We start from the raw sequence: 21,676 nt of genomic DNA, 5'->3' as shown, positions 1-21,676 counted from the left end.
TAATTTTTTGAGTCCATTTCATTTTAATATTTCCACACGATGATATAGTTTCCAGCCGCAGATCGAGGATAACGTGAGGCAAATGGGGGACATCCTAGCCCAGGTCAAAGGTCAGACTGTCCCAGCAAATGGCAGTGTAGTGCAGGAAGCTGACAATGTCCTGCAACCCATCATGGACTTCCTGGACAGCAAGTAAGTGTCTCTCCATGGACCATCAATAAAGTTTAAAAAAACAACTTGTTGTTGTTGGGATCAAATGTTGAGATTTCTTGACCTTACCTAGAAAAACAGAAAAAGATACTTTTTATTGATTTTAATTTTTTTTTTTTAAATGGCCACATTTTCAGTTGCTGCTTTTGCTATGAAAAATTAAAATATTTTGCACAATAAGCATTTTATAGAAAAAAAAAGGATTGCCATGAAACCAAAAAAAGTTTTGCTCCAAGTCCAACAATGCCACTGCTAACAAAAAAAAACAAATAGATACTTTTATTTTGAAAAACCCTAGCCAAAAGTCTCAAACAAGGGTCATGTCAATTTTTTCCCTGTGGCTGTATCTGATGATCAAAATGAATGAAAAGAAATTACACCCATGACTGAAATCATGTTTTAAGCTGTTATAGTGTTATAGTGTGTGTTAAGAGATTCTGTGTTCTTTGTGTTTTAGCTTATCACTGTTTGCTAAGATCTGTGAGAAAACGGTCCTGAAGAGAGTGCTAAAGGAGCTGTGGAAGCTGGTGATGAACACGATGGAAAAAACAATCGTGCTTCCGACCCTTACTGACCAGACGGTACGTGTTTAAAAAACAAGACAGCCGCCCCCCGGATATTTTCACCCTTTTCCTCTTTAGTGTTTTGGTTTGCTGCGTTACCCTGGATTTGTACATTAACCCATCTATCCTGCCGTTTTTCTTGTTCATCCTTTCATAGGTGATTGTAAGTATATGTGCAGCCTTTTTAAGCATGAAGAAACACTCTTCTTTTTTTAAACAGGGATCTTAACTTCACTCTTCATAGCCTTTGTCACTTTTTTCTATATGGATACAGTGCATCAGTTCAAAAACTCAGTTCAGATGGCAGCACAGTGCACCAGAGGCAGCGTTACGTGACAATGAGTCCCTGCAGTACTGCTGACTGCACACTTAAGCACTTAAACTATAATCCTCCTTGCTGTTGAGAACTTTCCAAAGATGTAACCTTTTTGCTTTGTTTGTTTAGAAGGTAATTTTCACTCAAATCAACGTTCCTAAAGTGCATAAACCAGCATAAAACTTGGAGTATGCTCACCTGTCACCTTGCAAATCTTCCTCACTGGCACATCTCAGAAAACTCCACTTGTTTCTTTTATCCACTCACTCTGCGCCACCTGGTCTTTGTGTCTCTCCTCGACAGGGAACTCAGATGATCTTCAATGCTGCAAAGGAGTTGGGACAGCTTTCAAAGCTGAAGGTGATTAAAAATAGATGAGTGGAACAAGAACATGTCTAAAAAATTGCGTTTATTGAATGTCAGCAGTACAGAATAACTCCTCTCTCCCTGTCCTGCAGGAACACATGGGCCGAGAGGAGGCCAAGGCTCTGACTCCTAAGCAGTGTGCAGTAATAGAGCTAGCGCTGGACACCATTAAGGTATGAGGAGGTGATCACATGTTTTTTAGGCAGCACATATTATAGAATCTCCCTACTTACTATGGACACTGTGATCATACATGAGACTTGTCTTTAAATCAATAGAAAAAAGAAGTATTCTCCATTCTTAATCAACCCACCTTAAATGTGACTCTTAATCACTGTTGCATCTGCCAGGTTTGGCGCACATTTAGAGATCTTTAAATTACTTCTTCATTGCTTGCATACTGACAGCCCTGATGCACGCTACAAGGCAGTTTAGTCGCACTCGCTCACATTACACGCTCTGCTTAGAGCTCGCTGTGTCTGCCGTCTATCTGCCATTCGGTTATCCTCAATAAGCGTGTCATGTCACATCTGTTACACAGCAATACTTCCACGCCGGGGGTGTGGGCCTGAAGAAAACGTTTCTGGAAAAGAGTCCGGATCTGCAGTCTCTGCGCTATGCCCTGTCTCTATACACGCAGGCCACAGACAAACTCATCAGGAAGTTTGTCCTCTCGCAGAGCGCTCAGGGTACGACTTCAATCTGAGTCACACACACACGGTCACATGGTAGCTTCAAACAATTTCACACAAATAAGCTTTCAGATCTTCTCAAAGCGCTCAGCTGCTTATTCTTTGTTACTGTGGTTTATGGAATTAAACAGGATTATGGGATTAAAAAGAATGACTTGCTTACAGTACAGAAAATGCTTAATTCGCTGGTTGAGTGAGTTATGGTAGAAAAACTGCAAATTACTCTTTGCCTTTGCTTGTTTTAGATACAAAGTCTATAAGTTTAAAAGCCTGAAGATGGTTTGTAGGTCAGAGACATGTTTCTGGACACCTTGCTGAGGGATACCTAATCCTTTAGGTGTCAGACACATCAGCCAGAACCACTTCTATAAACTGTTGGGTTGGAAAATGATATTCATGTGCAGATGTACTAGTGTGAGCTTGTTCTTTTAATACTAACTTCCTTTCCATTTCCCCTCAGTCCATGGAGGAAAAGGGATCAGGAACACAGCGAACGAAGACACACCACCAGAAAAAGGTACAAGTCTGCAGTGTTATGTAACGTCTGCATGTCCCCCAGGGCAAACCTGCAGCACTCAAGCTTCTGCTCAGATACATTTGTGATCAAACTGTCAGGAACCCAAGATAACCTGACTGCGAGCAGTGTTCGCTTTGGGCACAGCTCAGATCTCACTCTGCTCCCTCTTATTTTATTTTTTTTGCTCTTTTCTTGATTAAAGTACATGCCCAGTTATGAAAGATGTAGCCTGCTACATTACAGTATGCATACCCTGCCTGCTGCATGAGACACAGAAACATGATATTTAAGACAGCAGTGGTAGTTAATTAAAAGCAGTGTTTGTCCCGTCTGTGTTTTAGTTTCCTTTCATATTAATCTCCTTTTTTCTTTTCAGTTCAGAGTTTGTAGTATCTTTAACAAATTAAGATTTGTCACTGCATTAGAGTTTGCCATTTTCTTTGCATTACAGCTCACACAAAAGCCGCTTTACCCAGCCACCAGATTATCTCAGACAACTCCTGCCTGCATGCGCACGTTTGCGCATGTGTGTAACATCTGCATGTTTAAATATAGTTCACAGTCTGCTGATACATTACAATTCTTGAAGTCATACATCTCAACTGTGCTACATCAGGGTCTGCAGAAAACACAAGTTCACAGCCATGGAAAGATAAAGTAGGGGCACAGTTGCCTGTCATCCACTAACAGAGCGTGTCTTTGCAGCGTCTGGAGTGGATGCAGTCGGTGAGGTGGTCATGAATGTGGACATTTTACCCCAGCCTAATGGAGAACACAAGATCAGTGTGAAAGGTAAAAATAGCAGAGCAGCTTTTGCTGTTGTGTCTTCTGTCACCTTCTTTTGTTTTTTCACTTAAAGCTGTTCAGTCGGCAGAAATGTGAAGAAGGCAGAAAAACAAACAGCCCCTCCCACCAGACTAGTACAGCCATCTGCATCATGGCAGAATTCAAACCCTGCTCTTTCAGGTGGAAGCTGCTCAAATGCTCAAAGAAGGGTGTCAAACATAAGGTCTAGGGGCCAGAATCGGCCAGGCAAAGACTCCAGTGTGACTCACTGGATATCTTTGGAAAATATGGAGGTCATACATTTGGAACTTTTAACTGTATTTTCACAATTTGTACAGATTTGGCTACTGATCAAGCTTTCGCCTATGGTGATTCATGCTACGTCAAAGTAAATAAGTAATAGATAAACAATTAAATGGCATAAAACCACCTGGTTTTTTTGCTATCTGCTACAGACAGTAAGTGTTTGAAAATAAAGGGCAAATCTTTCTGCTTAATTGGGCAGTTTTACACATCTGTTTTTTACAAATTTAGCCTGAGGAGTCATGCTGATAGATGCATGCTTTCATTCATTACAGCAACATTTCTTTATCATGTAGAAAAAAGAAACACATAGAACTCTTGAAACTGCACTTCTTTTTCTTAAATCAAGACGTCTCAGGGGTGTGTGGTTAAACTTGTTTACACTAACACAAAGGGGAACCGGCCCATTTACCATCAAAGTGGCCTGTATGTGGTCCACAGCGTAAAATGCACTGCTGTATACAAAACAAAGCAAAAGCCAAATGTGATTTTATTCTACTCAGTCTTGCCTTTCATGCTCTCACCACTTCCACAGAATGCACATTACAGTCAACAGTCTGACCCTATGGGATGAATTCTCAGTGCAAAAGCCGATGAGTTCAAAAACAAACCAAAAAACCAAAAAAAACAAGCATGCTCCTGATGTGTCGCCTTCAGATTTAGACAGAGTGGACTTTGATGTCTGCTGTTTGGTCTCGGGGTCCTAGCCAGAGAATCGGCTCTCATCACTGTGATGATCATTGACACAGAAGCTGATGTTTCCTCTCACTGAGGTCCACAGCAAACAGAGTCTAAACAGAATTTGTATAATAGCAATATGAGAATAACAGCTGCTCTATAAGCAGTCCAGAGGTGCACAAGGAGAGGTCCTTAGAAAGGACTAAAGTCACTGGTTGTATTTTCCACTGCTGATCTGGTCTCCTGTATTTTATAAAGTCTGAAAGCAGACCCACAGGAGCCTTAATTTCCTCTCAGACCAATTTAATCATGCTGAAAGTTTGTTATGGATTTATTACTCATGTTGCCTACCCTGGCTTTCTGTGTCCAGTGATCGCTGCTAATGACCTGAAATGGAAAGCACAGGGCTTCAGGCCTTTCGTCGAAGTCTACATCATCGGCCCTCACCTGAGTGACAAGAAGAGGAAATTTGCCACCAAGTCCAAGAACAACAGCTGGTCGCCAAAGTTCAATGAGAGCTTCCAGTAGTGAGTGTCCACTCAGTCTGATTTGCAGCACCAGCTGATCCAGAAGAGACAAGCTGACCTTTATCGTGTGTTTTCTGTCTCGTTCCAGCTCGCTGGGCACTGAGGTCGGGCCGGAGAGCTACGAGCTGCAAGTGTGCGTGAAGGACTACTGCTTCGCCAGGGAGGACCGCACCGTGGGCATGGCCGTGCTGCAGGTGAAGGACATAGCCAACAAGGGCAGCGTCACCTGCTGGATGCCGCTGGGCAGACGCGTCCACATGGACGAGACGGGCCTGACGGTGCTGCGCATCCTCTCTCAGCGCAACAACGACGACGTGGCGAAAGAGTTCGTCAAACTCAAGTCAGACCAGCGTTCGGCCGAAGAGGGCCGCAGCTGAGGGGAGGGAGAGGAGAGCGAGAGAGCACATGTGCACAGAGACGTACCTGACCGGCAAAGTGTTACGCACACATACTACTCACACCTGCATAGTTAGACAACCACGTGCAATACACAAGCACACACATAAAAATGCTCAGTTGTACATATCTCGCTTACATTATGCAACATTTACATCGCAATGTTATCAATGCAAACATGCAGGAATATGTTTATATGAATCTCATTAGTCATTTCCCCCAAAAACTCTCCACTGAAGCCTCACATCCCCATCCCTCACTCACTCTTTCCTGCCACACTACGCCTTTTATACGCCGCGCATTTAGATGTGAGATAACGCTCACTGCATTGACAACAAGTCCACGTGAATAGGTTGAGAATGACCACTTTGCACTTTGCTCCTCGCCATAGCTATGCTCCGTCAGCCTGTCCGTCCATCTGTCCGTCCGTCCGTCTGCTTGCCTGCCTGACTGTGTGTCGTTCTTCCAGTCCGTCTCCCCGACCCTCGTTGTTTTGCTCTTTGTAGGCTTCCCACGATGTGACATATTGTGTAATTTGGAGTTCAGACACAGATCTAAGATCAGCCCTCCTTCCCCTCAAAAACAGACAAACAAACAAAAAAAAAAAACACAACACTGACCCTGGATCATCTGACAAGGTCAACATCACTGCTAGTCCTGTAATGTAATCTCCTGCATGTTGACCCCCAGGAACACTGTGATTATACCGTTCCCGCTCCCGTGTTAAAGATGGGTGCCTCCGATATGTTGTCTGTGTGAGCATGGTGCATTTAACCCCGGTACAGTAAGGTTTTTATAAAATGTGACATGACTAAGCGTTGTCATTGTGGAGAAGAAACACCACCAGTGGATCCATGACGTGCCGTGACGTGTGACGTGCCGTTAGGGGCAAAAGCCGCGGTCACACACAATGTGCAGTTTTTAAAATGTTTCTTGTTGCTTCACGTCACGACAAAACGGAGCAATACCCCGACGTCTTACCTTCCCCTCCCCCCTGAAGAGTGCACATTAATTTTTTTTTAAAAAAGGGCTACAGGATGGGTGGACTGGGATGTCACTTCATGCACTAACTCATGCTGTCCGTGCTTCTGTTGCCCGCCTGCTTGTTCTGCCATTTAAACCTTTAAGTGTCACCGTGGAGGAACTCGAAACAAATAAAAAGGACACGTGGTGCCGAACAACCGCTCGGTGGAACACTTTCCTCCCGATCGCCTGCACACGCATCTGAACACATCTGTTCAAGGCAATAGTGGTTTGTTTCACCAACAAAGTTGGTGAATACGCTTTTTGTTAATGTATGCGTGAAGGGGTGTGTGTTTGTGAGTGTGTGTGTGTGTGTGTGTGCCTGTGTGGACTGATAGTCACACCTGCAAAATGGGCTGTGAGATTGTGAGCAATACATTGTACCTACACACCCAAAACGTATGCGCTGTCAATAACTAACAGAAGCACCAACTGCACACTCTGCATGAAAGGAATGGGAAAGTTATGATCACGTGGTTTTTGTAACTCACTGAAATATTTTATTTGTGGACTCATAAAGTTCCCATTCCTGTTGGAAGTGTGTAATCTCTTTCTCACACATTTTGGATAAGAAAGAAGGAACGTGTTTTGCTTTTGAATTACTGCTTTGCCTTCAGTAGGACCAAATTTGCAGGAAGCAGAGCTCATGTTTTCTTTTTTCTTTTGTTTTTTTATTCAAAGAATGAAGCCATCAGAGTCACCGCCAAGCATTTATGGTGTACAAGTGTCACTTTTAGTCATGTGAAAAGGTGAGCAAGCGTTCGCGGTCGCCATCCGGCTCGTCTTGTAGTCTCTGTGTAAAAGTGAGTGATGTCAGTGACGCCGTGGGTAGGTTTTTGTTTTAACCCGGGCGTCACTGCTGGCCCTGTCACATGTTGTCTTCAAAAGCTACCAAAAACTAATCGTCTGAATGTTATTCACTCTCAGCAGAGCCTTCTTTCTCCGATCGTCGGGATAGTTCAACCCTAAAAGCACGTCTTTCTTGGGGAGACCAAATCATGCCTCTGATTTAGGCCATTAAATTTCACGCGAGTCATAAAAATGACTTGATCGTGCTTGATTTTGCTGTTGTTGCCCAACATTAAAAGGGGAACTCCACTGATTTTTACTGTTGCACATGCAAAAAAAAAGAAATCTTGCACAAGATTTGAGCGTTTGCTTATTTAAAAAGAGGGAGGGGTGAGAGAGTCAGTCCTGCTTAGTCCTGTCTGCTTGTGGCTTAAAGCTCTGCAGAGGGAGGAGATAACTGGAAAACAAATAACTAACCCAGACTGCATCGTGGGTAATGCAGTCCCAGAGGAAGAAGAATATATGAACAACATCTCCAAGCACTACCTTTTTCCCCCTCTCTTTTGTTTGTTTTTACCTGCACACAAATCAGCGGAGTGCTCCTTTAAACACAGTTAAACTTTTTTGGTGGGTTGCCGTTGGTAACCCCAGGGCTCAAGACAAAAACTTGCCATGTCAGGTTGTAGCTGAAAAAAAAAGCAACAATAAATAAGTGATGACCCGGGCCGAGGCTCATTGGCTGCCTGGTTCACGTCTGTATGTGTGTACACATATACAGACACCACCACACATATGCACTGATGACACACACACACACACAGACCTCTGCTCAAGCACAAAAGGGCACATGTAAGATGACACACATGCATGCATGCACGCTGACACACCTCCGCGGAGACCAACGATGGCGCCCTGTGAATAGAATCAACTCCAGTTGCATGATGGGAAACTTTATTGTGCCAGCACGTGTCTCTTTGATGTTTCTTGCTGTTTTGTTTTGGGGTTTTTTCTCCTCCTTCCCTGTTTTTACTTTCAAAGCTATGTAACGACAGCTCATCGGTGTTTTCTGTTGTTTCCAAAAGGCTTGTGAATACGTCATCTGTAACCAATACGAATGTAGTGAACACAGAACTCGCATGAGAGAATTATTTTCTACCGAGGATGTTTCTAATTTGTTTCTTATCATTATCGATTGTTCTTTAATGAGGATGAAGTGGACCTGGAATGCAGCCTGATTGTGATCTGCTTCCTATTAAAAGGACATTTGTGTCACAACCCAACCGTCTCTCTGAGAATCGCATCACTGCCTCTGAGTCGAAGCAGAAACAGTCATTGTTATTCTTACTTTGGGATGCAAGTGAGACCTAATCCAAGTTTCTAGTGTGAGTCTTTGAACACATCAACTGGCTTCTCTGTTCTGTGTGTGACCTCTGACCTCTATATGGAGCAAAAGAGGGGATCACACATGACACAAGTTTCAGCTGCCTCTCCACTGTGAAGAGTGAGGAAAGACAGGTGATCATTTCAGACTTAGGCTTTATACATGTTGTACTCTAAGCCCAGAGATTAGTATATTGTGGGCGGCACAGTTGTTAGCACTGTCACCTCATAGCGACAAGGTCCATAAGTTTGCATGTTCTTCTTGTGTCTGCACGGCTACTCCTCTTCCTCCCACAGTCCAAGGACATGCATGTTTAGAGTGACTGGTGATTTAAGTTGGCCAACCAGAAAATTCAATTTAATTTTATATGTACAGCGCCAAATCACAACAACAGTTGCCTCAAGGCGCTTTATATTGTAAAGGTAGACCCTACAATAATACATACAGAGGAAAAAACCCAACAATCATATGACCCCCTATGAGCAAACACTTCAGCAACAGTGGGAAGGAAAAACTCCCTTTTAACAGGAAGAAACCTCCGGCAGAACCAGGCTCGGGGAGGGGCGGGGCCATCTGCTGCGACCGGTTGGGGTGAGAGAAGGAAGACAGGATGAAAGACATGCTGTGGAAGAGAGACAGAGATTAATAACAAGTGTGATTCAGCAGAGAGGTATTCACAGCACTTCATTTGTTCCACATTTTGTCGCATTGCAGCTTTATTCCAGTATGGATTAGGTTTATTTTCACCTCAAAATTCTGCACATAATACTCCACAATGAAAAAGTTAAAAAAAAACAAAAACGTTAGCTTGAAATAATTGCAAATTTATTAAAAGTCAAAACAAAAACATAAGGTGCTTCCTGTTGCCACTGATCATCTGTCACCCCTAAACCAGATAAGTGGTCAGGAAGAAATAACTGTGGTGTTTTATCCCAAAGTTAATAAGGGTTGTAACAGATGAGTATTTTCATTTATGTTATATTTAACAAGGATGATATCAAATAATAAAATATTTTCTCTATAAAATGTGTGCTTTACCAGTCCATTGACCCCAGTGTGAGACAAGTTTCCATATCTGAGAATCTGGAAGGTTTAGTTGTCATACATTAGGATATTTGCAATTTAACCTTCTGTTAAATATAAAAGTGTTCATGTGACTTGATGCCATACTGCTGTTATTGGTTTTGGTTTTCTATAATCCAGATATTTAATCTCCAAGGCTGCCTTTTTGTTAAACAGCCTCAACACTTCCTGTTACAATTTTGCCAAATATTTAAACAGATTTCCAGAAACAGCGTCTCAGAAATCTAAACACAAACTGAAGGGAATTAAAACCGCACCTTTAAAAACAAACATCTTCTGAAAAATGAAAGCCGGCACTCAAAACCGTGCCCTCTCTTCTGTTTACCTCCACCACAACAACCCGCACAGCTGTTATCAGCCTGTGTCTTGCAAAACATCAAATAAACACTTATGTGATCAGTTCAAAACAAAACCATTTGAAGAGTCTGCGCATGTTCAGGCTTCAGATTTAAATGCATGGGTTTCCCTTTCGGTGAAGTGCACGCTTTTTGGTCCTGAAACAGCATTTATATCACATGTCAGACTACATACATTCAGAAGCCACTCTATTAGGTACGCCTGTTCAACTGCTCTTTAATGCAACTATCCACTCAAACAGTCACAGGTCAGTAATTCAAAGCATTAAGGCATGCAGATGTGCACGCTGAAGTTCAAACTGAGCATCAGGAAGAAAGGTGAGTGAAAGCGGCATCGTTGTTGGTCTGAGTATTTCACAAACTGCTGATCTCCTGGGATTTTCCCACACAGCCATCTTCGGGGTTTACAGGGAATGGTCTGAAATGACAAAATTCTCTGGTTCTCCGGGTGAAAATACCTTGATGATGTCAGAGGAGAATGGTCAGACTACTCTGAGCTGATATGACGGCAGCAGTGACTTAAATAACCAAGGTATGCAGAAGAGCATTTCTGAAAGCAGATTATGGCAGCAAAAGACCACAGTGGTGGCCACTCCTGTAAGCTAAAAACAAGTAACTGCGGCTACATTTTGCACAGACTGCACACAGATGTCCTCCACAGTCACCAAATCTCAGAGCAGCAGGGCATCCTTGGATGAGCAGTTGTGACACAAGACGGAAAGTATGTACTTCTGTTTTTTGCAAGTAAACCTCTGACAGTGTATTTCTCTATTTGCTCCTTCATACATTTTTGAAAAAGGTAATTTGATTGAAAACACTGATGCAGTGCTGGACAGTATTCAGGAAAGTGAGTGATCACTCTTCAGTTGTGACTGACAGAAGTAAAAATGGTTTTGATGAGCTTTGGAATTCTGGTGGGAGGAGCATTAAAAAAACAAGTCCCGAGTCTTCTTTGTCTTTTTTCCCCCATTTCATTTCATGTGCCAAATGTTGGTGAACAGTCTGGGCTGGTGCGGGTCAGTTCATCACGTGGACGCTTCTGCTGTGAAGCCTTGCTGCTGTGCAGTACGCATGTTAGCATCGTCTCAGTGAAAGATTCAAGAGCCGGAAAGACATCATCTGGACGGAGCATATGTTCTTCTATTACCTATATATAGCGTTCAGCCTTTCCAAATGTGCAACTCCACAGGCACCAATGCACCTCATTACCATCATAGATGCAGACTTTTAAACCAAGCGGATGGTCTCTCTCCTCTTTATCCTGCAGGAACTTAGAATGATCTGACCAAAGAGCAGTTTTTCACTTTTTCTCTGGTTATTTTTGGCTCAGAGAAAACAGCAGCGTTTCTGGTGGATGGAAGTGTTCCTGTACCCACCCCCTCGCCCCCCAAGGTGCATTGACGTCCATGACGGAATCAGGCCTGTTTTTAATGCAGTGACGCGTCAGGACCGGAAGATCACGGGCATCCAGTATCAATTTTCAGGCGAGCGCAGAGATTCTCTGACTCTTTTGTACTGCAGATGATGACAGAAGTATTCACAATTCTACATTCAAGAACATTACTTTAAAATTATTCCACATTTTTAAAACGCCGTTTTTATACTCAGCCATATTACCGCCCTGCTGTAATTAAATGTTCATTAAATGTTTCTTCAGCTGTCTCTTTTTAGTTCCCAACTTCTTGAGACGTCTAGCTTCCATCGAATCACGTTTCTCTCAGAGTTGTACATGTTCTCAGTGTAAACATAAAAATAAAAAATAAATAAAATTCAGGTTTAAAAGATTTTCAAATACGTATTTCTAAAAAAAAGTTACCAAATGCATTTTGACATCAAACTGAAGCAGCAAAAAAAGCAAACTGCCTCCTCTTATCCTACTCACTCCTCCCAATAGCTGTATGAGTCCTTGACATCTCTTAACGCTCAGATTGAGCCCAAAGTACATTAAATGCTGCCACTTAAGAGTGACGTTTGAGTGAAAACAGTGGGACTGTATTTAAAGTTGAGCAGTTTGGATTCATACTGTTGACACACAATCTTCAAGTTTACAGCACAAGCTGGAAAAACCTTTTCCTAAATGAAAAACTTCGTCTTGTTGTCACATTTACAAGCAAACACTCCCGAGCTACACTTTTCACGTCATTATGGTTTACTCCTCTGCAGGTGCATCTCTACTGCCACCATGTGGTCGGAAGATGCGGCTGCTGCAATCTTGTGCACATTTCCACTGACAATAAAGACACAGCACACAGACAAGTTATTATTTTCCAGTAAAAAAATGAAACAAAAATAAAACAAAAACAAAACAAGACTTTATTAAAGAAGCATAAAAAATAAAACTCTTGATACATTTCTCATAACCGTCAAGTCAGCTCAAATTATACGATCATACAATTTTTCCCGGCTCACGGTTAAAAGGTCCATAAACTTTCAAATAAAATATATTTCAATTTTAAAATTTCTTCAATAATTTTCTCATTTTGTTATAAATCGCCTATATGTAGTACACAGGAAATAAGGAAAATTAAAAAAAAAAAAAGAAAAAGAAAAGAAAATGGAAAACAAAAATAAATTTGAAGTAATAAAAAGGGTCACATTATTGTCTGGGATATTTAGGTAAGCAAATAAATTGTAAAAAATAAAATGTGTAAAAAGTTTTTTGTTTTTTTGTATTTTTGTTTTTTTTGTATCTTAAAAATTATTAGCTAATGCCAGAAGGCTCGAAGACATGCAGATGGTTAACTTACAAATAATAATACATGTTTTTTAGAAACTACGTTCATCTTCAATTAAGTTGTTTTGCTTTGAAAAACAAGATCCCGATGATTGTATCCAGGGTATATACATACACACAGGTTAGGCCTGAAACCTAGTTTGCTGACGTTTTACATTTTGGTTCTGCATACAAAAAGAATTAAAGCAAAAATAGAGGAGAGCAGAGGTTCGAGGGGAGTCTGGCACCCCGTACTGGCGTGGCTCTCTTTGCATTCCCCCCACCTCTAATCACAAAAAAGGTCAGAGGTCACTGGCTAGCATGCCTCAGGAAACCCTGTTTTCAAACCTTTAGGAAGGAAGTGGGGGAAGGGGGAGACGTCTTGTTAAAAAAAAAACAAAAAAACAAAACAAAAGAAAAATCACCAGTCAATCTGGAAAAAAAAAAGTACCTTTTAACAATTAAACTACTGTACATCAACCCTAGCATTCTCTCGACGGCCACAAACATCCTGGTGCAACAGCAGGATCTATGCTGAACCCATCTGGAAATCACAACACATTTTATTGTTTAACGCGTCACCTCAGACAGTTGAAAGTAAGAGCTTTAAGTTGGGCCTCAGACTCGCATCAGTCATCACAGAATGGCTCATTTAGACGCGCTCGCAGCCCCGTGTTTGCTCTGAGGAACACGCTCCAGCCCCACGGGGCCGGGTGGGCAGTTAGAGGGGGAGGGGTGAGGGCGAGAATGAGAACAGGGTCATTGGGTCTACAGTGCATTGGAGAAGTTGATCTGAGAACAAAACGGCCTCCCTTTACAGACTTATTTCTCCTGCGTTTGTGCAGGGAGTTGCACTAGAAGCACCACGAGCTCATCTGCGCACCAATTGGTGCGCTGCTGCTGCTCAACCAGGACAGCCTCGTCACGCACGTAGGAAACAGACAAAAATAAGTTAAACATCATCATCCAGGCTACAGCACCAAAGCACAGCAAAATCAGCCCACATATTTACTCAAGAGTTACCTTTAATTCCTTGACATTTAAACCCTGCAACTCGTCCTGATCTGTGAGACACCCTGATGCAACGCCATACACACCAACAGGATCTGCATGTGATGACTGTGTAGGGCAATTACACACACACACACCCCAACACACAAAAGACCCCCCCCCTCCCAAAAAAGAAAGAAAGAAAAAAGCAACAAACAGAATAACTAAAAAAGAAGCACAACATTCTGCAGCTGCTGGGATTTGAACACGACGAGTGTCTGGAAGCCCTGGATGACCTAGCTACTAGCTGCCATAAAGGATAAGTTGATTCTTCCTACTGTGTGAGCCTGAAAATGTGATCGTGTGTCTGTGCGTTCAGAGGAAGCCCTTGTAAATTAGGTACGTCTTTTTCTCTTTTTTTTTTTCTTCTTTTTCTTTAAAATTCAGCTGTCATGGCTTTGTCTCGTTCTATGAGCTGAATCCACGCGTGTCAGGGAGAGGAGAGAGGGGAAAACAAAACAAAAAAACCTGCAACTGTGTAACGTCACACAGACGTTGGAAAAAAATCATACACATAGTATAAAGACTACAGGAGGCAGTTACTGCAAACTCAATGAAATCAAAACACTAACAGAAAAAAAAACAACTTAAAAACAGGATGTACCCGCCTCACTGGAGTTACTCAGTAATGCTATGAAACACATGACAGACCCCAATCAACCGGCCACATAGTGCACTACATTTTGCCAGGAGTACAGCGCTGTATGGGGACAACAGTGACGTCAGAGAGTGCCGTACAGCTTCGCTGTGAGAAACAGGTGGAAGACCTAACAAAAACAGTAAGAGCTGTTTCTTTTTCGCTTTTAGTTTAGAGGGGCCGGGCCTTACAGTGCATGAAGAGAAGGTTCAATGGAGGCCCCTTGTAATTGTTTAGTGTAGGAGGAGCAGCAGGAGGCCTCTCTCCTTAACCTTAACTGGACAACACATTCTTGTGTGACATCAGAAAAGCCCCATCTTATTCTAGTGTTCAAAATATTGTCTGTAAGCCACACACTTGACAGTCAAGAGTCAAAAACTAGTATAAAACACCAGAAACAGGCGGCTCTGGGTGTAACAGACGTGGGAGGACAACTACAGTAGTGTGGATGGATCAGAGCGTCGCTTTCCTTCAAGACCGAGTGTGCAGCGAAGAACGGGACAGGGAGCAGACCTACTCACGGCGGTGCGACGAACAGCATGAGTGGGCGTTGTTCTCTCGCACACACACTCATACTCGCATATCGCAGAGACAGAGGGGTGTAAAGGGATTGTCAGGCTGCCCAAACACAGAGACCTGACCTCAAACACGTTACTTCACGTATGGTACGTTTCTCACCTATTAAAGGAAAATTAATGTGAATCAATGCGACAGCCACATTTGAAATGTGGGGCAGACTCATCCAAACGCATCCAACATGAATTCACTCAAGAGATGCCTATTAATAACATTCATTTGGCTTACTTACTGATGGCTATTCTTTTGTGGCAAAGAGAAACTGGAATTGATCCTTAAGAGGTCCCTTGGGTTTATTGTTCTTCTAGGTGCCTGACAACACGGCGATCTTTAAAATAAAAACAGAGAGGAAAGTCCCAAACTTACAGAAAAAAAAGAGGAACCTTGCCACTTTGTGCCACAAACAACAGCATGAGTGAGAGCAAAGGACAAAGGGATTTGTTGGAAACGGGCAGTGCCCTGTTGAGAACAGTAAAATTAGGGAGTAGAAAAGTGCAGGCCTCGTCGACAGCTTCATTGAAAAATATCTGTTAAGTACAAAAGTGTCAAAAAGAAAGGCTGTGAGACAGAGAGAGAGCGAGAGAGAGAGAGCAGGCAGAGATCTGAAGAAGAAGCCAGAATGAAGAAATGTTGAGACAGACCAGCAGGCAGCCACAAGGGCCGCTCTGGGTCAAAAAGAAGGCCTGAAGAGAGATAAGACACTAGTTTCCTTCCGTTAAGTTCAACACCAAGAGACTGGCTGAGCTCCAACTGTCTACAGACCAGTTTCAATTAACTTCACTCTGAAAATAAGTCACTATTAATTATTATCATCATCATTTATCGACAGTTACCAGCAATAAATCAGCATCCTTATAGTATCGTCATCTCTATTAATGCATTTATTATGGTCCATCATGTGTGTGAAGGTTATTATTGTGACTCCTTCCATTGTCTCTGCCGCAGCTGGTGCCCCACTTGGGACCGTTCCCCTCCCATCCCACATTTTACCCCACCCCACCACCCCTTCCTTTGCCCGGGACATTACGAGAAGATGCGGATGCACTGTGTGGTAGGAGTGTGACAGACGGGGCATTCTGGCTCTGTTGATTGGCAGATCTGCCCAGCGCACTCCATGCAGAACAAGTTGTGGCCGCAGGGCACCAGGGCTGCCGTCACCTCGCTCTCGAAACACACGAAGCAGTCCCTGTTGACCCCGGGGGTGACCCCAACCAGAGCCGCAACCCCGGAGCCAGAGCTGCCTTTCAGTCGGCTCAAAATCCCAGAGGTGAGACCCACACCGCTGCCGCCTCCCTCTGAGTCAGTAGGCGACCCACCGGGGAGGGAGGAGGCCGAGCAGGAGGAGTAACCGGTCGATGAGCCGCCGGAGCTGGAGCTCGATGCTCCGGAGAAGGAGCCGCCGCCTGCGTTGCCAGACTGCAGCCAGGAAAGAGTGCTGAGGGGGTCGCTTTGAGCACGACGGGCAAGCGGGTGATCCAGAGGGGGGACCACGCCTGTGTCCTGAGGCAGAGTCGGGGACAATCGTGGAGTGATGGCGCCGGCGCTGACGCCGCTGCTATTGCGACGCAGAGGCTGCTGCTGAGAGGAGCTGCCCGTCTTATTGCCCGATCCGCTGTTGACGAAAGGCGCCCAGATGTTGGAAGCACTGAACTCGAAGCCCAGCTCGTCTGACGAAGGCAGTCCTGGGGTGGAGTCGCCCCCAAAAGTGAATCCCCCAGCGCTGCTGGAGCCTGTGCTAAAAGGGCTAGTGGGACTGCCTCCCTCGGTGGCCTTCCGGGCGGTGCTGAAGCTGTCTGCGCTCATCCCGCCATTGTGCGTGTGATAGGGAACCGATGAGGACATCTTCCTGCCGGACGAGTGGTGTACGGACATGGAAAGAGCAGAAGGTGGGGATGTTGGAGGAGGAGGGGGGGCAGAATGGTGGCTAGTTGCCCTGGACCACAAAGTCGCCCCCAGTCCCCCACTCAGGGAGCCAAGGCCTTCAAGACTGACATCAGTGCCATTAGTGTGGAAGTCATTGTCTCCCTGGAGGTCTACAAAGGTTCCAGTTCTCAGGGTGATGTGAGTCTCGATCTCCTCTCTCGCTCTGTCCACGTTCTCTGGCATCCCAGTCACCTCGAACACGGGGTCTTTTTCTCGACTCGGTGTCACGATGTAGGTGTGAGTCTGCTGCTGGATGCGCTTGATTGTTGCCCCTTTTGGTCCAACAACTAAACCGACTACTCTGTACGGCACTCTAACCTGGATCAGGGATAAAATAAAATGATATTTTAGCTGATTCTCAAGCAAAACAAGACAAAAAGTAAAAACATGACCCAGCACCACAGCAGGGCTACTGCACCTGTATAGTGGTCTGTCCAGGTAGGTTTGGTGGTCCGGGAAGGGAGCCGCCTCCTCCACCCCCTCCAGCTTTGCAGCGGGACGCCCTGATCATAGAGAAGTGCTCTGCTGCAGACACAATTTCACGCTTGGCCATCTCCACATCCTCCCTGCGTCCCGTCACGATGAACACAGGATCCTCGCCTCGCACCGGAGTCTTTATGTAGGTGTTTGTTTTGGCACGCAGGGCCTTGATCTTACAACCTGGAAGATTCAGAAGCACACAATCAACTGCAATGTTTTTTTTTGTTAGTTTTATTAGTTGATCTGATTTTGCTGACAATTAAGAATGCTTCACTTGGTAAAGTTTCTAATGTTTCTAATTGAGTTGCTCTCACTAATATGAATGGGCTATATTAGGCAGAGCACAAATTTCAGCCTAAATTTTAAAGCCTGACATCAAAAATATTTTTGTAACATACGCCTGGTAGCACTTTGGTGTAGTAATTTACACATTTGCCATAAAATATCCATCTATCCATTCTTTTCCGCTTATCCTTATAGGGTCGTGGAGGGACTGGAGCTTATTCCAGCTACCATAGGGTGAGAGGCAGGGTACACCCTGGACAGATCGCCAGTCTGTCGCAAGGATAAATAAAGTAATTTTGGTCCCAGGAGGAGACACAAATCCTTTTGAGTTGTGTCAGGAAGGGTAAAATGTGTAAAGGTCTACCACATCAAATATGCATATCTGCCCACTGTGGTGACCCTTTGTGAAAAAGGAAGGAGCTGAAAGTAGCATTTCTACAACATGATTGTATTAATATAAACTCAGACTTACTCTGGCATCAGAAGCCAAAAAACACGCTTCAGTAAAAATGAGAAGCATTTTCCTGACATAATCCACACCCCGCAACAGTGGTGTATGCTCCACAGTCAGAGAGCCACCAAACTACACAAAGTGTACCTAATTAACTGGCAACTACAGCATAAATGAAAAATAATCAGCCATTCCTTTATCATCAGCTCAAACTGAGGTATTGCTGATCATTTTATGAAACAGGCAGTAAAGCCAGCAGGTCTTCATGAAGCTCTCCACATTAAATCAGTGCTGCACTGCATGCCTCCTCCCAGCAGCAGCATCCACACTGCGCTCTGTGTCTTTAAATGCGGACGCTTCATTCTTGGCGGCCAATAGGACGCACGGAGCGTGATGTCATTCTGGGAAGCAGAAAGCATGGCTTTTTCAAACAAAGAGAACAATGCTGTAACGTTAGCGCGAGCGCAACGGGAAAAACAAACCGACGGCGTGACTAAATTTAAAGTGTAGGACACATCCGAATAGAAATCATAATTAAAGAAATAATCTCGAGTATAAACGTAGCGGCAAGTAGCAGCAGCGGCAGACTGAGCTGGGTGCAGGGCGTAACACCGCCCAGTCCCGTGTTTGTGCGTCTGCTGCTGCCCCGTTTCAGCCTCACATCTGCTCTGAGAAGCAAATATAACAAAAGCACAAACGCATGTATGAGGTGAAGGTGTGAGTTCAGCGCCGCATGTGATCTGCGGTACGAAGAAAATCTACACATTTCGCGATATTTCCTTTGTTTGGTGCAGGCTGCTAGACATGTCCAGACTCCCGACAATCTGCCGCTTTGTCTGACCCTCTCCCTCCCCTCCCCCTCCCTTCCCACTCAGCCACGCTCACTCCCTCACCCTCTGTCAGAGCATTGTCTAATTGCTGATTTTAAAAAAACAAAACAAACAAAAATCACAAATACTACAGCGGCATTTCATTTCAGTGGAGTATCCGCATTATGCTGCCACTGAAGAGCAGGAGAGGGAAGTGCAGCCCGACCACAACATCAAGCTCAGACAGCTGAAGTTCACAGACCCAGCTCACCAGGCAGTCACCCAAACAAAGAACAAGCTGCTCAACGGCACAGCCTTACCTTGTCTGCCCACTATCTCAGCCACATGCTCGGAGCTGGGGACGGGCACACACTCGGTCATGTTGACACTTCTTTTCCTGCTGCAGAGGACGGAGTTTGGTTCCCCGTGGAGCATGGCGTGGGAGCCGGCCATGTGGTACCCCCCTGAGCCATAGTACTCCGGGGATGGAGAGCAGGACGTCGGAGAGTCCCGAGACCCGCTGGGATGGTCCAGCATTTGTAGATCCACGAACCCCCCTCCACTCACACCGTTGCAATTCTCGGGTCCCGGACCCTGGGTCCCATCCAGGCTGTCCACAAGCCCGCTGCTTCCGCCGCCCCCACAGTCCACCTTCTCCATGGCCATCAGTGACAGCTGGTCCAGGGCGAAGCGGAGCGCCTCTTGGTGGTCCTCCTCCCGGGACTCCTGATCCGTCTCCCTGGACAGACCGACCCCGTTGTGTTGGCTGCTGATCACCACGTCGTGGTCCATAATCTCGGGGTGAAATAAAGGGCTAGGCATAGTCTCTCCGTGGATCTCACATCAGATCACGGATGCCTGTTTTGTTGGGAGTCCGCTCACCCTCTGCTGAAATTCAAAGAAAACAACAATAAAAATAAAAGGTTTTTCCATGTCTTCTATTAAAATACACAAAATACGAGTGTAACAGAGCACCGTGGAGCCTCAGATCACCCAACAATAACAACACGCATTAACAGTATTGATTTGAGCGCCTTTGCTTTGTCTGTTGTTGCTGTTTGTCTGACAACTGAGCTCATCCAGGAGGTTGACTGTTTTGCCCGTCCTCACAACCACATACAGTATATTCCCGAGCCTTTTCGGTGCCGACTCCAGCCGGTCCGGTGTGTGCTGACCGAATTTAAACGTAAATTTAAAAACAATAAACAGATAAATGAGCTGTTGTTAGCTCCAAGAATCAAAAGCTAGCAGGCTAGCTCCACACAGTCGGCACTCAGTCACGTTGTCGACCTCTTTGTTTGAGAGCGCCGCGGTTAGCTGCTTTAGCTCTGTTCTGACAGTCGAACTTGTGTTCACATTCACAGACTGCCGTGTTATTTTTTAAAATTAAATAGGTGCGGAAACCACGAGAACTTACTTTATCTACGTTTTGTCGATGAAGTCCTCTCTTCACTCGTAGCCCAGTTCTTTAGGGAAAGACGTGGAGCAGACTGAAGGAGGAGACCTGTGCTGTGCTGTGCAGCGCTAGGAGCTAGCGGTTCGGCTAACTAGCAAACCGAAAGGGGGGCGTTTGAGGAGAAGAAAAAAAACGTTTAAAACCGAAAAGAGGGCACTGTTGTTTTTCCTCCTCCAGGAGATTTCCACAGGAGTGTCACTGCCTCTTCATTTCTCCCAGCGTCAGGGAGGGCTCTACTGAAGTCCAAGGTTAGCGGTTACCTTTTAGTTAAAAAAAAAAAAACAGTGATTCTCGGCTTTCTGCTGCTGCTCTTGCCTGCCTGACCCCGGTCGGTCCGCCGCCTTTGTCTCGCCAGGCGCACGCCGCTCCGTCTCCCGCACACGGCACTGACGTCACCCGCGACACAACAATGAGTTCAAAGGCCACATGAAGCAAGGGGAGAGCATCAACGCACAGCAGTCTGGGCTACTGTCACCCCCGCCGGGTCTGTCAGAGCACTATTTCACTCTCCTCTTTCGTGGAGGTTTTTGTAGCGTAACTATTAAGGCACTGATATACGTTTAAAAAAATGTGACCACGGTTGGGTGTGTTCATCATGGCTACCAATGAGGTGTTTGGGGTGGTCCAACAGCATCACTGAGCGATGCTCATGCACTAGTAGTTGCTTTCTAAGATATTTGTTAAAAAAAATAACCAAACTCATTAACGCGCCACAGGGTTGTTCTAGGGGTTTTGATTTAAGTTATTTTTATATAAGCGCATACATGTTAAAAAAAAAACACATCGGCATGCTTCCTTGTATACCTTTAGTCAGAGGCACAAAGATGAAATTTATTACTAATGCTGACTGATTTATGTTATTTAAGGATGAAGGGTTACATGGGTGTAGGGATCCCTCCACTGCCAACACAGACAAAAGGAATATACTAATTTATTACCCCCCCCCCCCCCCCCCCTTCTTCATCGATATAAAGAAACTATTTCCGAATATTGTCTTTTGATTCATGGTCTGTCTGAAAGGTTATACAGGAAGGACTCAGAGTAGAGCCAGCTGAGGTGGTTAGCATTTGACCAGCATGCCTCCTAGGTGAGGTGGGAGAAGGATATGCTAGAGGGATTGTATCCCCTGGATGGCTTGGTATCCCCTCTGAAGAGCTGGAGGAGGTGGCTGGGGATGGGTGGTGTGGGTGTCTTTGCTTACACTGCTCTCCTATGACCTGGATGGATACGGTTTAATAAAATTTGTTCTGCGGGGACATTAAAGTTCGTTTTTTGTAGGTATCACTTTAACAGACACTAAATACAAACAA

The 21,676-nt window shown here is 44.6% G+C and overlaps 2 protein-coding genes across 3 annotated transcripts in view; one reads left to right on the top strand and one right to left on the bottom strand.

Moving 5' to 3' along the window:
• The window catches only part of LOC102795251 (protein unc-13 homolog A), a 33,931-nt gene extending 25,485 nt beyond the window's left edge, over positions 1-8,446 (top strand). Inside the window, exons 33-41 of the mRNA XM_087832520.1 lie at positions 49-192; positions 668-791; positions 1,393-1,449; positions 1,548-1,628; positions 1,997-2,144; positions 2,608-2,664; positions 3,370-3,456; positions 4,802-4,958; positions 5,047-8,446. Coding sequence (XP_087688646.1) covers positions 49-192; positions 668-791; positions 1,393-1,449; positions 1,548-1,628; positions 1,997-2,144; positions 2,608-2,664; positions 3,370-3,456; positions 4,802-4,958; positions 5,047-5,335 — 1,144 coding nt within the window. The 3' untranslated portion in view covers positions 5,336-8,446. The remainder of the gene's footprint in view (positions 1-48; positions 193-667; positions 792-1,392; positions 1,450-1,547; positions 1,629-1,996; positions 2,145-2,607; positions 2,665-3,369; positions 3,457-4,801; positions 4,959-5,046) is intronic.
• Positions 8,447-12,256: 3,810 nt separating this feature from the next.
• LOC102794769 (RNA-binding protein MEX3B) lies at positions 12,257-20,863 on the bottom strand. Of its 2 annotated transcripts, none has more exons than XM_006786654.3 (4): positions 20,328-20,863; positions 19,231-19,798; positions 17,304-17,545; positions 12,257-17,203 (listed from the first exon to the last, which is right to left on the bottom strand). In XM_006786654.3, the coding sequence occupies exons 2-4, from the start codon at positions 19,730-19,732 to the stop codon at positions 15,986-15,988; spliced, it is 1,962 nt and encodes a 653-aa protein (XP_006786717.1). In that variant the 5' UTR covers positions 19,733-19,798; positions 20,328-20,863; the 3' UTR covers positions 12,257-15,985. The 2 variants fall into 2 exon arrangements, with proteins under 2 accessions (XP_006786717.1, XP_006786718.1); XM_006786655.3 differs by having other exon boundaries at positions 19,231-19,795.
• Between the last annotated feature and the right edge of the window lie 813 nt (positions 20,864-21,676).

The sequence above is a fragment of the Neolamprologus brichardi genome, chromosome 18, assembly GCF_056152115.1.
Source record: "Neolamprologus brichardi isolate AB-2024 chromosome 18, ASM5615211v1, whole genome shotgun sequence".
Lineage (NCBI taxonomy): Eukaryota > Metazoa > Chordata > Actinopteri > Cichliformes > Cichlidae > Neolamprologus > Neolamprologus brichardi.
Note: the sequence above shows the minus strand (reverse complement) of the source record. Positions and strands in the feature narration are given on the sequence as shown.

Excerpts from the sequence above, each read along its gene's own strand:
- LOC102794769 (XM_006786654.3), bottom strand. The coding sequence starts at position 19,732 with ATGCCTAGCCCTTTATTTCACCCCGAGATTATGGACCACGACGTGGTG. Across the intron at positions 17,546-19,230 it reads TGAGATAGTGGGCAGACAAG|GTTGTAAGATCAAGGCCCTG; the intron begins GTAAGGCTGTGC and ends TGAATCTTCCAG. Across the intron at positions 17,204-17,303 it reads CTGGACAGACCACTATACAG|GTTAGAGTGCCGTACAGAGT; the intron begins GTGCAGTAGCCC and ends TCCCTGATCCAG.